The 18,723-nt window shown below is 49.8% G+C and overlaps 1 protein-coding gene across 1 annotated transcript; it reads right to left on the bottom strand.

Moving 5' to 3' along the window:
• Positions 1–15,575: 15,575 nt before the first annotated feature.
• Positions 15,576–18,289, bottom strand: IER5L (immediate early response 5 like). The gene has a single exon (XM_088147122.1). The coding sequence runs from the start codon at positions 18,002–18,004 to the stop codon at positions 16,862–16,864; it is 1,143 nt and encodes a 380-aa protein (XP_088003248.1). The 5' UTR covers positions 18,005–18,289; the 3' UTR covers positions 15,576–16,861.
• Positions 18,290–18,723: the final 434 nt, after the last annotated feature.

Genomic DNA, 18,723 nt, shown 5'->3' with positions numbered 1-18,723 from the left:
ATGCCCGGGAATCTCCCTTCCGTTCCTTCTGGGCCCTGCGAAAACCCTAAATTGCTCGAGACTCTTCTGCCCTTCCAGCCATGCCAAGCCCAGCTCCATAATCCTGGGCTGCACGAACCATTTCCTGCCCCTCGTTGCTCCAAGGATCCGTCTTCCCCTGTCTTCTGTTCGGATTTTCGGGTACTGCCCCAAACTGGCTCCCTCCTCCTCTTTTCACAACCTATGTACGTTTTCAGAGTTTTGCTGGGTGCCTCCTTGGCAGCCATCAACTCGGCCGACTCTTACTTTGCACTGGAACGCTAACTAGCATCTTTGCGTGCGAGAGTTCACGGGCCTCGGTTAATCTTCCTTTATGCATTTTCTCTCTTCCTCCCTCTGCCGTCCTGCTTCTTGGATGCTCCAGTAACGTCCCGGAAGCTGGCTTGCGTTTGTTATCCCCAGATCCAGATTGGATCTGTAGATGCTGCTCGCCCCCTGCCCCGGATCCTTTTCTCCTCCTGGATTTTGGGCAAGCCGTCGTCCCCTCTGAAACCTTTCTAGTTGCAGCTTTACTGGAGAAGGGGGCATAAATCCTTCTTGTTGTAAGGATCCCAGATGCCAAAGCTCGGTGCTCAGGAAAGCAGGGTGCATTTAGAAGGGGCTTATATTTGGGGCAGAGATGTGCCCCTTGAGATAAAAACCCACTTCTCTTTAGCCCAGTGTTTCTCCACCTTGGCCACTTTAAGATGCGTGGACTTCAACTCCCAGAATTCCCAAGCCAGTCACCAATAAATGTAGATATTGTCTTTTCTCTAATCCGGTGTTTTTCAACCACGGCTGCTTTAAGATCCATGGACTTCAACTCCCAGAATTCCCCAGCCAGCCATGCTGGCTGGGGAATTCTGGGAGTTGAAGTCCATGGATCTTAAAGTGGCAGAGGTTGAGAAACACTGCTTTAGCCTAAACCAGGGGTCTCCTGAAGGTGCAGAGTTGTGAGTATAACACTGTGTTCTCTGCCACCGTTCACTCAGCATGGTCGCTCAGGAAAAGGGGTGCACCGGATTAAATATTGATGCAAACCGAACAGGGGTGTCATCCATCTCCCCGTCTCCCTGGAAGCTGCATAATCAGCTCGTCGGTGTGATGCGTTAGCTCTCTCTGGACCCTTTCCCATCCAGCTGGAGAGGGGTTTTTATCCCCCACCCACCCCAGCTTAAACCCAACAATGGCAAGATCCTCCATGCAATAACCAGCCTCTCGTTTTTTGGAAGCCTGGGGCATTTCTGACCCCCTTCCCCAGCTTCTCAGCCTGGATATTTTAGCGAGGAGGGGAGTCCGGTTCCTTGGCGGAGCCCCAAGGAGGCCTGGATTCTGGTCCTTTCTGGGAGTTTTGTCAGAAGTGGCAGATGGCAACGGTCTGGTCGACCGGCTTGATCTGAAAGCCATGTGTGGAAAGGATTCCCTCTCCGTCCAGCCTCTTTCTGGCTTGAGAAAATCAGGAGTGACTCCCCCGCCGCCCCCCCCCCCGCGCCGAGGATCGGGCTGAGAGTTTTCTTTTTCACACAGACAACAGAGCTCTCCATCTCCGGAAGGGAGGGATGAAACACTCTACCCCGCCTCCAGTTTTAATATCTTCCATGTTACGACTGGCCAAGGAACCCCAGGGCCTTAAGATTACGCCTTGAAAACGTTTTGGCGAAATGCAAAAAAAAAAAAAAACCCAAAAAAGCTCCAGGAAGGATTCCGCCACTTTGCCACTTTTAGGAAGAAGACTTTCCAGAAGAGGCTAGATTAAGGCTTACTCCTGATTTAGAGATTTTTTTTTTCTTTCCACAGGGGGGATAGTGAAAGAGGGGTCCCCGTTCATAATAAAACGCTTGCATCCGTTTCTAACTCAACTGGTTTGGTAGGTTTTGGCTCCTTGCAAAAACCTGCCAAGCCCGTTTGACCAAAACTGGGAGGGGAATTCCCAGAGACTATTTTGTACCGCATGAAAGGCGAACCCCAGTTTGCTCTGCCATTTATTCCATTTTAAAGGACCCCCCTTTTTTTTCTTTTACTTCCAGCCTTAATTTGGAGCGGAGGGGTGGCTGGGGGTCCCTTCAAACGGCAGCTCCCGGCAAACAGTGAATTCCAGCCACTTTTACATCACCTACTCGGGAGCAAGAATTCAGGCCTCCTGCAGTTGCGCTTTGAATGCGGCTGCACGAAAACGCCTTTTGAAGCTGTGATCAAAGCAAGGGGCAGCTTCGACATGCAAGCTTGGTGACAAGGGGGGGGTGGGGGGGGTGGGGAGACTTTGCTCATGTCTACTCAGCCCTGGGGAGGAGACCTCCCTTCCCCCTCCCCCCAAAATGCGGAATGTCCACTTCTACCTGTCCCTGCAAATGCTAAACAAAAAAGTGATAATCAGTGCCTGGAGGGCTGCGCCTTAATTTAAATAGGATTGGGGTCTTTCTTGGTGTCCTTTAGCCTTTATTTATACCAAATAATATTGAGGGCCACCTCCTCGTCCCTTTTGCCAAACGGTCAGAGATGTTTAACCATGTCTTTCTAGACTTTACAGTGCAATAGCATAGCTCCGTTTGGTGGACGTTCACTTGGATCCTCCAGTGACTTCCTTCAGTCTGTCTGTCCCGTCCGTCGCTCTGCTTGCACGTGTCCGTGGCCCAAAACGGTCCCTCTGGACCCCCCCCACCCCAGGGCTGTAAGCATTCCCCCCGGCCCTCTTCTCTAGCTTCCTTGGCGGTTTGAATTAAACCTGATGAATTTTGCCCTGAGTCGCTCGAGTTTTGTTCAGCGTCCGACTGATGTGTTTGTTGAGCTTTTCTCAAGGATTTGGGGAAAGATGAACCTTCCCCTCTCTCAGTTCTCCTGACTTGCAAGTAGGTGGCCCTTCTCTGGATTTCCAGGTGGCAAACCTGGACATCTCTACTCCTTTGATCTCTACTGCGACAAAAACAGGCTGGCAAGGTTGGTTGGCCTGAGACCAAGTCGGCAAACTGAATTCCCAACACGAACAATATTTTGAAAGAGCCACTTAAGACCAATCAAATCTGTTTGCCTACCGCTTGGATTACGGTCCTCTCCTTGCCTTAACCCCCTGCCCCAAATGTTTCTAGAGAGACAAAGCTGACCCCAGGCCTCAAAGGTTTTCCTTTTCCACTTTTTAAAAACTTTAATTCTGTGGCACACAACTTTGTTTGGGCTGAAAATAATGTAAATTATCATTTAGGCCGAATGTGGGATCGGTTAAATTATGGCTCCCTGTGTTTTTCGGATTTCACCTATCACAGTAATAAGAGTAAAATAATAACATCATTGAATAATGGAATGTTTTTGAGGGAATCAGGCACCTGATTCTTAAGAAGTTTGTTCTTGGCCCATAGGATATGCGAAACTCTCCTTCCAAATCTTGATGGGACTGGGTGACTCTGGAGAATACAGTATTTTCGCTGTCTTCAAATTCCAAAAAAGGGGGTACCTAGGAGAAAGTTAGGGCCTGCTAAGCACCACTGACACTGGTGGTGATCCCTACCTTAGTAGCATTACTTGGGAGTTGCCATTCATTTGAAATTGAGCCAGCAGTGTGACGTAGCTGCAAAAAAGGCAAATGTGAGTGCAGGCTGTATCTTCAGAAGTGGAGTTTTTGCTGCCTTCCATGTTGGTTGGGAACTTGAGTACTGGCACCATGTTTGAAGGGTTCGGACAAACGGCGGGTTCAGAGAACGTCAGCCAGATGGTTGCCTCTTGCTCCCTCCATCAGGCCTCCTGGGCCAGACCAAAAGCTTATCCAATTGCAAGGAGTCTCAGATTCTTCTCAGTGCCTGGTGAAATTGACTGGACGGGGATGGTGAAATTGACTAATCCGTGTTCTCCCTAAGATCTAGTTGTAAAATTGACTCAGGAAGGGGCCAAGCTTTTATGTCTCGAGCAGACTGCTTTTCCTTGAGCTTTGCTTCTTCCAAGAAACCGTTGAGCAGGGGGGAAATCATTTCTTTAAAAGCAAAAATCCAGCCCGTGTCTAAATAGGAGAATGATGGTTAGAAGCGATGCCCCTTTGCAGGCAGAAAATAGACAAAATGGAAACAACAGAAGCGGTGTTTCTGACCTTAGCAATTTAAAGATGTGTGGATTTCAACTCCCAGAATTCTGGGAGTTGAAATCCACACATCTTAAAGTTGCTGAGGTTGAGAAACACTGGAGTTAGCAAGGCTTTGACAACTAAAACCACATGAACTGTGTTCACGCGACACCCATAACCAGGTCAAGGGAAGGAAGTTGCATTCACATAAAACGTTAAACTTGTTTAGTGTTAATCTTGGTTAGTTTTTTTGTAGCTTTGCACTGGTGAGTTTGATGGTTCCGGATATTGTACAACCTCGCCCCGCCAACCCTGGGCTAATTCGGTACCGTACTTAGGAAATGTATACACTCCCAAGCAAATGTTGCTTCTCGATGTGCAAAAAAGCGTCCTGCGAATTTACGCAAAGGCGTCCTCCTGGAAGTCAGTGGGGAATTACGCTACTGTTGTTGAGGGATTTCCATCCATTTTGGGGGGAATGACAGAAACTTCAGGACAGCTTGAAGGCTCTCTTGTGCTTCTGGAGGACCACCAAACAGGCGACGGGACCTTTCTGTCTGATGCGCTGAAGCAATATCGACGGGGCAGATAATATAAAGAGATGAAAACTCAGCCCGAGCCATTTATTTATTGACGTCCTCCCGCAAGCCCCGGCTTTTAAAATAGCTCTGCCTGACATCACAAAGTAGGAAAAATTGAGCTGGACCTTTGGTGACTTCATGGACCCTTCAGCTTGGACGTTTCCAGTCTTCCAGCCTCCCACTCGGGCATTATTCCAAATAAGGGTGAATAGAAAGCGACCCGGATGCCGCAGAAGCTTTCCGATCGTATGCAATTACATCTAATTCCCCACCTATCAATAGTGACGACCAAGACCACCGATGCTGCAGAAGTGAAATCAAAGGATCCGGAATCCAGAGGTTGAGTTGGAGTTTCCGAACTAAAGCAGGGCGAGTTTCTTTAAGGGCGTCTCGACATCGACGTCCTCGCATTTTCCTGGGCCGCGGTTCCCCTTAATCGTAAGCGAATTGGTGCGATTCCCTCTCATGAATAAAACAAATGATCGCCTCGGAGTTAGGGCTGGGTTAGAAATAAACATACCGCTTAATTTGAATACTTGAGGGTTAATCTGCGGATGAAATAAAACCACGGCGGGACCTTGTAGCTTGATCAAAGAAGTTCCTTCCCTTGAAATTAACCGTGGAAGAATCCTATTTTTTAAAATATATATATTTTTTAAGGGGAAAAGGTGAGTCTGCTTAGTTCGGCATAGTTCCTGAGATCCGGGTTGTATTTTTGAGATAGTCGCCAAGATTCACATTGCATGTTTATTTGGGATCGATCTTTGCTCTTGAGAGCAGCAATGGCGCAAAATCCTGCAGCTCTGTGGGAGATTCTGACAGTAATCCAGTTTTGCCCATGCAACGCGCGCGTGCACACACACACACACACACACACACACACATCCTTTGTGACCCTCCCCTCCCTAGATTTATGCCCCTGACTTCAAGAGCCCTGATTGTGAAACTGACTAGATCAAGTTGTCAGAGGACAAATATCAAAAAAGGATGAGCACCCCTATGGTTTCCTTCCCCCAAAGTCGTGTTGGCCGGGAAGGATTTTGCTAACCGTCGTCTCCAACCCCACGCCAAAAGAAAAAAAGAAAAGAAAAAAGCCAAACTTCAAATGCACAAAGATGAAAGAAGGAGCATTTGAACCCCAGGCCTTTCCCTGTGATGATTTTTTAAAGACACTGAACCGCCCAGAGTTACTGGGAGTCGGGCGATGTAAACGTTTAAATAAATAAACTGGGACAACCTTCCCTTTTGCACCGGGGCACAGAGATACTCAGGAAGTGGATTTCTGACTTCGGTTGTGGTGATGAAGTGCGTGTCTTCTGCTCGCATCCCAAACACAACAGATCTGTGCTGTGTAGCTTTTACCGGGGGCCTCCTGTTCAGGCATTCCAGTTTGGAGAATTTCCAACAAATTCTGGGGGGTTTTTGCATCTTGCGGAGACCTTTGGCTGGAACCAGCCTCTTGGTCCTCCTGCTAAAATAAAATAAAATAAAATAAAATAAAATAAAATAAAATAAAATGCAAGATGGGACAAGAAACTCCAGCGCCTGTGTAGATCTGCGTGCTCTACAAGCATCTGATCCTTACAGATTTGTCATGGGCCAGATGAATATTTTATCCCGCATCCTTTGCTTTTAATGTGGGAAGGTCGACTCAGATTCCCTGAAACAGAGTATTGAACTAGGACCTGGGGCTGGGCGGGGGGGGGACCTACATATTTGGGAGACAGACTTAAATTGGTCTTCCTTTCGTAGCAGTCATAACGTCGATTCAGTCAACGACCAGCAGAATTTACGAAACGCACAACACGGAAGTCGAATCCAAGAGACGGGATCAAATGCCTTCCTAGCAAGGGATGCCTATAATAGAAGTGTGAGATAAGCGACTTATTTATTTAATTTGTACGCCATCCGACTCCTGATGACTCTGGGCAGCTCTGCCGTAATAGCATAGCGCACTGTTGCACCATAATAACGTATATTAATAAACTCCACAAGCTGAAGTCTAAAACGCTGCAGTCTATGAAATAAAAATGCATGCCCTCTAAAACAGAAGAACTCACCCAGTTGCAGAATCGGCCTATTAAATCAGAAGTGGTTATGCCTGGGACCTGTTACGCCTTATTTTCCTTGCGGCAACCCAGCGTTTGGCTACCAAGCAAGTAAGGAAGGGTTTTCAATCTTGCAGAACAGCGTTTCTCAAGCTTGGCAACTTTTAAGATGGGTGGATTTCACCTCCCAGAATTCCCCAGCCAGCCTGCTGGCTGGGGAATTCTGGGAGTTGAAGTCCAGGATCTTAAAAGTTGCCAAGCTTGAGAAACCCTGTTCTAGAAGATGCTATCTTGCTTTTCCAAGAAACACAATAAACCAAATTTGGCACGCTTGACTTCTGAAGGGTCTGATGCTGGTGCTTTAAGAGGCAGCTCTTCCCAGGCAATTCTGTAAGCCGGCAAGCTGATCAGATCAACTTTGGTGTGCTCTCAGCACGTGCCCAGATGCCATTTGTCGTTCCTTCTCCCTCTCCAGTCCCAAAGCTTGGCAGGGCACCCCGTTTTTGCAGCAAGCGAGCTGTGGGCCTTGCATTTCATTCGCTCCTTTCCCTCATCTGCATATTCATCAGCAGCCGATTAATCACGATGTCAGTAATTTTCAGGCTGAAAGGGAGGTGACGGCAAAACCCCCCACCCCAGTTTTTTCCTCCTCTCCTCTTCCCCGGCTGGCTCTGCTGAACAGCCGAGGGGGAAAGATGAAACAACCCGGCGCTGCCCGTTCAAAGGCTGAGATTTCTGCTGGGGTTTGCAACCGATCGATATTTTCAGCTCCCAAACCGTCAGGCCGAGAGGTTGGCGAGGGATAAGGAGAAAGGACGGGCTTCTGAGCAGGGGCAGAGTGAGTCCCCCCAGCCCAGCTGCCGGGCGAGAGGCGACCAGGGGCATCCGGGTCGTTTTAATTTTAAAAAGAGCCAACATCACCCATCGGTGCTCCAATGCGCCGGCCACGACGCGACCCACCCCACCGTTCCCCCTCTAGTCCGTAAACATAGGTGAGATGATCAATAAAAGTCACCAAACCTCCCGTTGATAAAAGTGAGATTCACAAGAGGGTCAAATGATCCTGGGTTGTTGACACCCAGTTTAAAGAATCCTTGCTAAAAATAATGCCGATCTGTTGCTAGCCTCCCGTTAGCTACTCCCGGGCCTCAACACATGGATGATTTTAGGGTTTCGGTAGCAGGCTTTGATTGGTTTTGAAAAAACTAAGCAAGGCTGGACCTGGTTAGTAAGGGGATGGGAGACCACCAGGTTATGAAATTAAAATATATATATATCTTACAAGTAAACAGTGGCAAATCATTTCTGGGCTTCCAGAAGAAAACTATCTGGATGTGTTCATGAGATCACCCACATTTGAGCTTAACAGGAACATTTTTATTTTTGATATCCAGAAACCTAAGCAGGTTCCGAACTGGTTAGGGCATGGATGGGAGGCCAGTAGGGGATCTCAGTGCTAGAGGGGGAAGTTGAGAAAGCATTCCAAAACCCCTTCTTAGGGTTGCCAAGAAAACGATGAATGTGTCCGTTCTTGAGCGAGGCTTGACTTAAATTTTAAGATAGTTCTAATTAACTTGCTTTCAGAAGCCTTTTTCTATTTTGGGGTTTTTATTTCATTAGCCGCCGTGAGCATTTGGCGGCAAGATAATAATTGAGCGGAATTAAATATTAATTAATCCTTACTGAAAGTAAGGATACAGTTAATTAACAATTAATAAATTAATTAAATCAATACGAGTACTAAGCATCTTGTGTTGCAGTACCCCTGGGGTGCCGAGAATCATCTGGGGCGCAAATATTTTTATCCCAAGTAGGAACGGTTGTGACACTGGTTTGATTTGCATTTGCCTGCATAATGCTCCCTTTCGCCCCTTTTAAAAATATGCAACCTGGAGTAACAGGCCCATCGACATCCATCTTTTGCAAGAGTTTGCCAGTTTTTTGTTTTCAAAACTGGCAGGGCCCGAACATTTGTACATAAATGACAAGTGTGCACCTCAAATATTTGTACAATGTTTGTTAGGATCAATGATCCGTACACATTAAGATATAAAAGCACCCCATTCTTATAAAAAAGGCATTATTTTGGGAGCCTGTACACCCCAAGATGGTATTGACCTTTTTGGCCGCTGCATCACACTGTTGGCTCGTGTTTAGTTTGTGACCAATGAGGACACCCAGATCCTTTTCTTCCCATCCTATGGTTGCGCTTTTCGTTTTCCCTACCCAGATGCAGAACTTTACATTTGTCCCTGATAAATTGCACCCTGTGCGTTGCAGCTGACCGCTCAAGCTTGCCTTTTGCATGTTTTCCCTTTCATCGAAAATATTAGTCAACCTCCCATCTATGTCATCTGCAAAGGGTCCCTTCCAATCCCTCATTCAAGTCACTGATAAAATGGGACATGGGTTATGCCAGACAGAGCCCTGTGCGTGCCCTCCAAGCTGTGAACATCTATCTAACAGTGATATCATCTAGCTCATATCTTACCCTTTTATGAGGTCCCGAGACACTCTGTCAAAGGTGTAACTGAGGTCTGGATATACTATGTCTCTGGCATTCCCCTAATCTACTAAGATAGCTACTGTATCAAAGAAGGAGATAAAGTTATCCTGGCAGGATCTGTTTTGCATCAAGTTCGTCCTGGCTGCTGTTAATTGCCTATCCCAGGACGCACAAACATGCTTTGATCATCTCTTTGAAGACCTTGTCCACGTGGACGTCAAGTTGACCTATCTACAGAGTTTCCCAGCATTTCCTCCTTCTCTTTTTTGACGATGGGGATCCTTTTCTCCATCGTTCTGGGACCTTGCTTGTCCTCCAGGCATCCTCAAAGATTACTGAGAGTCATTCTGTGATCATCCCAGTCGGTTCCTTCAGATCTCTAGGGCATAATCCGTCTGGCCCTGGAGATTTAATTCATTTAAATTAATTATGTTTCTTCTACGTACCCTCTCCTTGTATATCCTAAGCTGTTTTTTCGCCTTTTCCCAGGGCATAACCGTGATCATCGAGGCCTGCCTGACTCATTCAACTCTTGAAAACTTTCGTTTGGGTTTAGGTGCCAATAAACATGAAATGCAGATCCAAATAAAAGAGCCATTACCCGAAAAAGAGAGAAAATGAACGGACGTCGTTATAAAAATACTTCGAAATGCCAGCAGACGTATAATCGTAGGAATCCAGCAAGAATAGATCCACGAGCCATAAAAATCCAGAGGAAAAAATGGCAGATCTCAATCAATCAATTGCATTCTGGTTCAAATACAGATTTAGGAAGCACCCGTTTGAATACAGGATTCCTTCCTGGATCTATTGCTCTTGTGACTCTTTGATTTACAGTATATTCCAGCTTTTTGGCCGCAAGATCTAACTCAGACTCGTCGAAACTTGTAACGTAGGAAGCACCTTCTTTCAGTTAAAACCAAGAACTGCCTCGATTTAAACGGTTTGAAAGGAGGACGATGCAAAAAAGGAGCAGCTACCTGATGTCACAGCTCGAAAAGGGATAAGAAAATAGGGGCCCTCGGACAGCATCTGAGAAAAGCGCCCACCAAATGCAAGGCAGGCCCATCGGTGCTGGAACTCGTAGCAGCTCCTCACATCTGGTTACCCCTTGGATGGGAGGCCACCAGGAGATCTCAGGACTCTAGGCGAGGCTGGAAGTTGCAAAACAATCCAGTGACAAACTATTTCCAGACGGTCGTTGGTATCCATGAAGTTGAGGGAGACTTTGTCCCTCTTATATTAAGGTCATTGTTCGAAGGGGACATCTGATACCTTTTGTAGAGGTTGAGGGCCCCCAAGGTGGTGGAGCCCCACCCCACAGATGGACAGGGCTGGCTGTTTGGGGGGAAAGGAAAACGTGGGAGCCCTTCCTTTGCTTGCTTCCTAGTTTGCACCCAAGCTCTTTCATCTCCAAATGTTGGAAAGACCCCTGCTGCTTTCTGTGATCCTAGTCGCTTTGGATAATGCTGGTTTACGTCCATAACCAAGATCTGATTCGATCTGGAGGCTCCTGGGGAGCGCCTTGCAAACCCCTCCTTGGCTTGTTCGGAGGCACAGGAAGTCTTGGGGGGCCACAATTCTCCCCGCGGGGTCTTCATCTCCAGATCCCACTTTGTAAGAAGGGGGCAATCGCCCACAGGCGGGGAGCAGCCCCTTCCCAAGAAACACGCCCTTAGCAAAAACAACCCCACTGAACCTCAACTTTCTTTGGGATTCTCTCGTTTAACGGGGGCCGTCAGCTTCAGGGGAAGAAAGACAGGGAAGGAGAAGAAGAAAATTGTCTGGATACGGGATGCAGAGAGGAGAAAGTGGAGACCGGGGGGGCGTGGATGGTGGTTAAAGAAACATTTTGCCCCGGGATCTGTCAGCTATTCCAAAGGCTTCCCTGCACCTCTTCACATTTCTCGATTTATTTGCTGGAAATGTTTTTTTACTCTGCTTGACAGACCCCCCCCCCCAAAAACACAAGCTGTTAGAACAGTTTGAAATCAGGGTGATTCTTAAGCACTGCTCCTCCAGCCTCCTTTTGGACCCTCCTCCTCCTTTTGGACCCCGCTCCCCATAAACTCCGTTGGGTGGATGGGCTTTGTAGTCAGGGGATCTCTACCTGGCTTTTCGAACCCCGGCCTCGTTCAGCCCCCCCCCCCCGCTTCCCTGGCATCCAAGAGAACTATTTATTATTTGTAGGAATATTGTTATATTGTATTTTAATTCCTATTTATTCTTTTCCCATCAATCGCCCAGCATCGCTTCCAGTGAATTGGGCCATGACAACTGTGAACTATAAATCAAATAAATAAACTGTTGGGCTTGCAATGCCGGATGGGCCGAGGCGATGGGAGGTGTAGTCCCAGCACATCTGGAGGGCGCCAGGTTGGAGGAAGTGTTCATGAAAAAAGCCCATTCTAGTTTTCTGGATGTTTTAAAGGACACCCTTGCCTTCGCCCGACCCACCCGCTGCTTGCTAAATTAACCTGTTCTTTTAGGTTCGCCCTGTACATTGGCCCTGTTCCCACAACATACTTAACCGGGTTCATGGAGAGGTTACTGTCTTGTGGGAATACCAAAGAGGGGCCAGCAGAGCCAGTCGGCTAATTATCAGGGGTTTAAATTTAGCCCAGAACAAACTCTGTTTCAGGCTAGCTCCGCTTTCTCCTCGGCGCTCTGCAACGTGGAAACGGGGCCGATGCTCTTGAAACCCGGCTGCCTTCCTGGCCCCGACTTTATCTGCGACGGGCCCTTTGAAATGCTCTCCTGCAAACCGTCGGTGGGGAGGAAAAGCCATCGAGAACTCGTCTGGCCAGCTCTGTTTTCACCCAGCGGGTCCTCTGGGAAAAAGAGCTGGAGAGAAAGAGTGGCGGAAGCGGGGCTGAAAATATTCCCTTTTTCCAAATTCCTACCGCAGAGAGGGGAGAAATTCACATCTCTTGCTGGCTCTCTGTTCCTACGGCTGCAGAAAGTTGATCACGGTCTTCGTTTTTGGTTCACAGGGTTCATTTTTGCTTCTTTGCTTCGGATGACCCCCAAAATATCTCCAGGTCCAAGCCTGTTTGGATCCAGTCAACCTAAAATTCAACCTTGGCACACACACCGTCTACTTTCACCAGGGCTGCTGTGTAGGTTTGAGTGTATTATTGTTTTACATAAAATTTCTGATCCTGGTCAGTTGTGCAAATCCTGGGTAACCCTCTGCTTCATGCAGGACTTCCAGTTAAAGCCGCCAGACCAGTGTTTCTCAACCTTGGGAACTTTAAGACATGTGGACTTCAACTCCCAGCATGTGGACTTCAACCTTGGGAAATTTAAGACATGTGGACCAACTCCCAGAATTCCCCAGCCAGCATGGCTGGCTGGGGAATTCTGGGAGTTGAAGTCCACATGTCTTAAAGTTCCCAAGGTTGAGAAACACTGCTCCAGAGTGATGGCTGTTCGCCTTCAGCTTGATCACTTCCAGCAGAGATCACTTCTCCCCTCCCTTGGGTCCTTGTACCCAAACGTCTGACCCAAGTATATCATGATGTTGGTTAGCCAACAAATTGGAGAGGGACAATCGCTAGGATGACATTCCACGTAACCCATGATCTACTTTGCTTGGTTTCAGCTTTCTGTCTAGGGTGAAACTTGCCATCGTGATGTGGCTTGCATCACAACATCAGAATGCAACTGTTATCATTTCACCCACCCGATGCTTGCGGGAAGCTGTCCCTTCCTGCCCCTTCAATCCATGATTCCCTGTCCTGCACTCGAGAATGAGAAGAAGCAGGTCTGGATCTTCTACGCAAGTCGGAGAAGGATATTCTACCCCCAGTCAGTCTTGCCTTCTCAAGGCTAAACCCACCCAGTGCCTTCTAACGCTCCTCTTAGGCCTTATTTTCTAGTTCCCGGATCCTCCTCGTTGCTGTTCTCCAAATCTACTCTAACTCCTCCACACGTGGTGCCCAGAGCTGGACTCACAGTTCTCGAGATGTTGGACCAGTGCAGAATTAGGGGGAAAAGCCATGACGTAAGGCATTAATTGGGCTTTCTAGTGATTTAAACACTCCTCCACTTTGGGAATCCTCCCCATGTCCCCATTTTCCTGTGGAGAGTGTGGGCCACCATTTACGTGGCCCCAAAAAGTGATGTTGGTTGGCCATCAAATTGGAGAGGGACAGGGACAATCGCTAGGTTGACATTCCACGTAACCCATGATCTACTCTGCTTGGTTTCAGCTTTCTGTCTGGTGTGAAACCCACCATTGTGGCGTGAAAACTCTGTTTTGTGCTGCAGTGTGCTGTGCAAGGTTAAAACTTTTGCATCCAACCCCGCTTAAGCAGATTGTGGCTTATTTATCACATGAACTCAACTGCTGGTGGCTGGTAAACCCTGATTTATGATGTAGCACATTGAGTGGACTCGGAGGTTGTTCATTAAAATCATGGCTTGGTGTCCTGTAGCAATTAACCTGGGTTATCCAAATTCTACAATAGCCTTTCCCTGTTTTAATCTTTTTTTTTTTATGCAACCCATGGATATTTTTAATATGTGTGTATATTGTGTGTGCATATGTGTGTGTGTGTATAAAGAGGCAAGAAAAAGTGGGAGAAAAGTCCACTTTGGCTCCCCCTTCTAGTAATGTCATAAATCCCCCCAAAATGAGTTGAATTTCCACCTATTTTTTAATCTGCTACACCATAATACTGCAATGCCCACAATGACCGCTAGGGGGGGATCTGGCAATTGCCTTTTCAGCTGGGCTCTACCGCGGTGAAATTTTAAGCTTGGAAAAACGAATTAAAATTATATATATTCTTTAAAAAAAGATTTAAAAAAAGAAGACAATTCTTTTTTTTTTTTTAACCAGCCTCTGATTCCAATCAACCTCCATCCTCCCAGATTTCAGCTCTGATCTAAAATAGGCTTTTTCAGAGCTGACGTTCAGCAAGATTAAACAAAGATTAAGTGATAATATTAATACGATCCATAATAAATGATTTTCCTACTTCAGAAAAAAAAAAAAAAAGAACCAGACGATTCGATGATAGCAGCGAGGGCACGAGTTCGTTGAAATGCATCAGTGACCCTCAGAAACAAAAATGGTGATCTACCTGAGATCAGAAAGTAAATATTCCTTCCGGTAAAAAAATTCTAATCAGGAGTGTCAAAAAGTTTTGATTTATTATACCAATTTTGCCCGGAGTTGGGAACCTCTGCTTCCAGCTACATTTTAGGAACAGCTACTATGAAAAATGTGTGTGTGTTCGTGTACGCACACATGCGCGCTCACAGTCACGCACGCACCCATTAATTTTGAGGTCAGCCTGTAGGTGGTCAGAAAAATCTTTTTATTACCTTCATTCATTTGGTTTAAAGAGAGGGGTGTGTGGAAAACACCACCAAGTGGCGTAAAGCAGAGATAACAAACTCCGCTCCAGATATATTAAAGAAAAGAGGGAAAAACAAACTTTAGGAATGCAGCCACATAACCATGTTTTATAGATCCGCTGGGAAAAACTTTCATCCCCTTATCAAAGGCCCTCTCCGGTTAAAAAGAAAAAAGAAAAATTCCAGAACTCAACAAACTCCCTGAAGCCGCGCAGGCTTCCTTAAGCAATAAATGTTTTTAACTTTTTAGAACTAAGTTTGCCCCGAACACTTAAAAGCCACCAAGTAGCGCAAAACAGTTTTAAGGAAGGTAGCTTGACGGTTTCCTTTTGCTTCCAACCTCATGATCTTAGAGAGATGATTCATTCTCTTTCCTTTTGTTTATTCGCTTTCTTAGGAACTCCTGCAGATAAGGCTTCCCCCCCCCCTTAAAAATGCGAACGATAGCGTGAAGTTAAGTGCTTTTATCCAAGGACTTTTCCAGAAACTGTTAGAACAAGTCAACGATTCCGTTCCAATCGAGACCCGAGCAACTGCCCGGGCTGAGTCTGTGTTAGGCTAAATTTATAGCAAAGGCAAAGCTGAGTTTTGACTTCAGGAAGAAGTCTCCTCAGCGACGCGTGGCCCATGCAGTTTACTCACGAGTAGCAGGAACTGAAGTGAGATTGGCGAGCCCCTCGCCAGCTCTAAACTCCTTTCTGTAGCGGCAACCGGAAAACACAGCCACGGACTTTTTATAATCGGCCTTTTTATTAAGATTATAAATTTAAACAAATCTGAACAGTTTTACCCGGTGATATACAATTCAGTATGCGCACACACAAAAATATACAGAGATACAAAGGGGGGAAAATAACTGTTTGGGCAATGCGTCCTTTAATACACAGTGCTTCACGTGAAGTGGATGGCAAATCGAAAAAGCCACCTTTTTACAACAAAAGGCTGTTCTCTCCCTTCCCTTGAATCATAAGAAAAAAGAACACAAATTTATTTTTCCCCCTCCAAGAAATAAAAAGGGTTACAGAAACACAGACTTCTTTTTTTTTTTCCTGCACAGAAGACTGAACAATGCTGGTTGATTGAGGAGTTTCTAAATTTTGGAGAAAAGAAAGTCATCCAGCACATTGAAACACATTAGAATAGTGAACGCATGAGCTCGTAGTTGTTTTTCTCTCTCTTGCACCTCCCTCGGGATGAGGGGAGGGAAGCAGACAGCTGTGCATGATGGGAGTTGTTACCTCCCCAAAATCCATCTGCAAATGACATACTTAGAGGGTGCTCTGTGTGTGTGTGTGCATGCAAGGGGAAAATAACAACTGTCTCCAACATGGTAAATTAATATGAAATCACTCTCTACATTTCCTGTAGCTGAACATATTTATTCTAATCTTTTTCTGCACCATAAAACATTGTGGATTTTTTTTTTTAAAAAAAGGGGGGATGTCCATTCAAGGTGAGCCCCCTCCCACTCCAAGCCCCAAGTTACTGGGAAGAAGTGGAGAAATGCAGACATTTGAGATGGGGGAAAGTGACTAGGAAAGAAATCTGTTAAAACCCAGCATTTGAAAGGAACAGCCCTCAAAATAAACCCACCCTGGCATTCAGAAAGCTTTTAAAAATATTTCTCATTACAGGCTGGAAATGTAAAATATCTTCCCCCTCCCATTTTGTGGGGGGGATTTTTAGGAGATGGGTTGAGGAAATGGATCACCTGCCTTGCAGAAAAATTAATCCCCCCTCCAGGCTGGGACACCCCCCCCATTTTCCAGTTTAGTTTTTTTCCCAACCCCCCCCCCCTCCAAGTAGGTAGAATAAACTCTTGGACGACCAATCTCCCCAAATCTTGTTTTCTTCTCCTCTTCCCCTATGCGGCATCCGTGCTAACCGCCCCCCATTTTTTTTTTTAAAAAGCCCCCTTTTCAAAAGAAAATGAAAGAAGGCTTGGAAACCAGAGAGAGAAACCCCCCACAACTCAAAACGCGCTTGGAGTCAAGAAACAAAAGAAAGTTATTCGCTTCTCTTCCGTTTCGTCGGTGCCTAAATAGGTTCGCATCTCCTCGTCCATTCGCTGCAAAAATAAAGAGCTAAATCTCCGAAGGAAAGTCTATGGTACAATTTTATAAAACATTCGCTTGGTTCGCCGCCCCCCAACTCTTGCCGCCCCCCGCTCCCCCCCCCCCGCGCAGTCTTTGTTTCAGGATCTCTCCCACCCGATTCCGTTCCGGCTGCGCCCCACCGTCCCAGCAGGGGCCGAGCGGCGGGGAGACCCTGCGCCCCCCGGGCGCCCCCGCCGCTCTCAAAAGGCCACGATGGCCCGCGTCCAAGCCCCCAGGCTGGCCAGCGCCTGTTTCCCGCACAGCTGTCCGCTCGGGAGCTGCTCCGAGTCCGCCGGCGCCTGCGGAGGCTGCCGGCTCACCAGCCCGCTGAAGCTGGAGCCGAAGATGGAGATCAGGCTGGAGATGTTGGAAGCGTCCGGCGGGGGCGGCGAGGGCGGCGGCGGCGGCGGCGAGGGCGGCTGCCCGGCGGGGAAGCCCTCGAAGCGGGCGCGCTTGGCGCAGGCGGCGAAGGGCGAAGGCGCGCCGGGCGGCGGAGGCGGCAGCGGCGGCTCCCCCGCGCCGCCCGCGGGCTCGTACTTGCGCTTGGCGCCCGGGCTGGGCGGCGGCGGCGGCGGGCAGCAGCAGGCGGACGAGGCGGAGGCGGCGGCGGCGGGCACGAGGCCGCCTGGCGGGCAGGGCGCGCAGCAGCAGTCCTGGTGGAGGTAGCCGTTCTCCACGGTGGTCACCACGTGCGTGTCCAGATCCAGGACGGTGGTGCGGCTGGAGCAGTGCGCCGGGCTCGGGGGCCCCACGGGCGCGCCGGCCAGGCAGGAGGCGCCGAAGTCGCCCCCGCCGCCCGCGCCCGGCCCGGGGTAGGCGCAGCGCGGCGCGTAGAAGGGCAGCGGCGAGTCCCGGCAGACGCCCGCCGGCCCGGGCAGCCCCAGCGCGTCCTCGGCGGGCGGCGGCGGCGGCGGCAGGAGCAGCAGCGGCGGGGGCGCGCCGCCCGGGGGCTCCTCGCCCGGCCGGGCCAGCGCGCAGCTCCGCAGCTGGAGGCCCTCCGGCCCGGCGGCCGCGGGGAGCGGCTGGAAGTCCGCGCCGGCCAGCTCGCCCAGCGCCGGGGCAGCGCAGGCGCCGGGCGCGGGTGCCAGCCCGGCCAAGGGCACCGCGCCGCCGCCGCCGCCTTCCGGGTAGAGCTGGTGCGGCGGCTGGCCGGGCAGGGCGCTGCTCTGGCGGCGGTAGAGCTCGGCGTAGCGCTCGCTCAGGTAGAGCTGCCGGGCGTTGCGGAGCACGTAGGAGACCAGCAGGTTCTTGTGCAGCTTGAGGCCGCCGCGCTGCGTGCGCGAGACGTGGATCTTGCGCAGCGAGAGGCTGATCAGGCTCTGCGCGTCCAGGGCGCACTCCATCTTCCTCCGCGGCCGCTCAGCTTCGGCCGCCGGCCGGCGCCCGGGCCCGCATCCACCCGCGCCGCGGCAGCCAGGGACGGGGCGGCGAGGCGGAGCTGCCCGGGGCCACTCTCCAACAGGGGCCGCGCCGGGCGGGCGGGCACGCTCGCCCGTGCCAGGCGCCTGGGCGCTCCGAGAGGCAGCTCCGGCGGCGGCGACCGCGAACCCCACCCCGCTGCCCGGCTGGCTGGCTGGCTTGCCCGGCCGGCCGGCCCTCCCACTCGCGCCCCGGCCGTCCGCGCTCGGCAGGGCCAGGCAATAAGCGCTGCTTTGCCCAGCCCCCGCTATTTATACCGCCTCCCCCGGCCCGCCCCCGTCGCCGGGGACCTATTGGCGGGCACCTTGGCCTTGGATTGGCAGCCGCCGCCCGCCCACCTGGGGCCTGACCCGCCAATCCAGGCGAGGCGGTTCCTTTGTGCTATTCAAATACCGAACGGGCTTACGCGGCGGGCTGGAGCAAGGTGCTCGCAGAGGCGCGGCGAGGGGCGGGCGCCCGGCCAAGCGAGCCGCGCAGGGGCCGAGGCAGACGGGCGGAAGGGCGGGCGGCCTCCTCGGCTGGCCGCTGCCGGAGGGCCGGGGGCTCTCCGGGGGCCGCGCGGGACGGGAGCTCGGGGCGGGAGGCGGCGGCGGCCGGCGCTGCCTGGCACAGGTGAGCCCCGCCGGCTGGCTCGCCACGTGCG

The sequence above is a fragment of the Python bivittatus genome, unplaced genomic scaffold (genome assembly GCF_059951505.1).
Source record: "Python bivittatus isolate LINGU-HERP-01145 unplaced genomic scaffold, Pbiv_v1 ctg000160_np1212, whole genome shotgun sequence".
Taxonomy (NCBI): domain Eukaryota; kingdom Metazoa; phylum Chordata; class Lepidosauria; order Squamata; family Pythonidae; genus Python; species Python bivittatus.
This window is presented reverse-complemented; position numbering and strand designations above follow the sequence as displayed.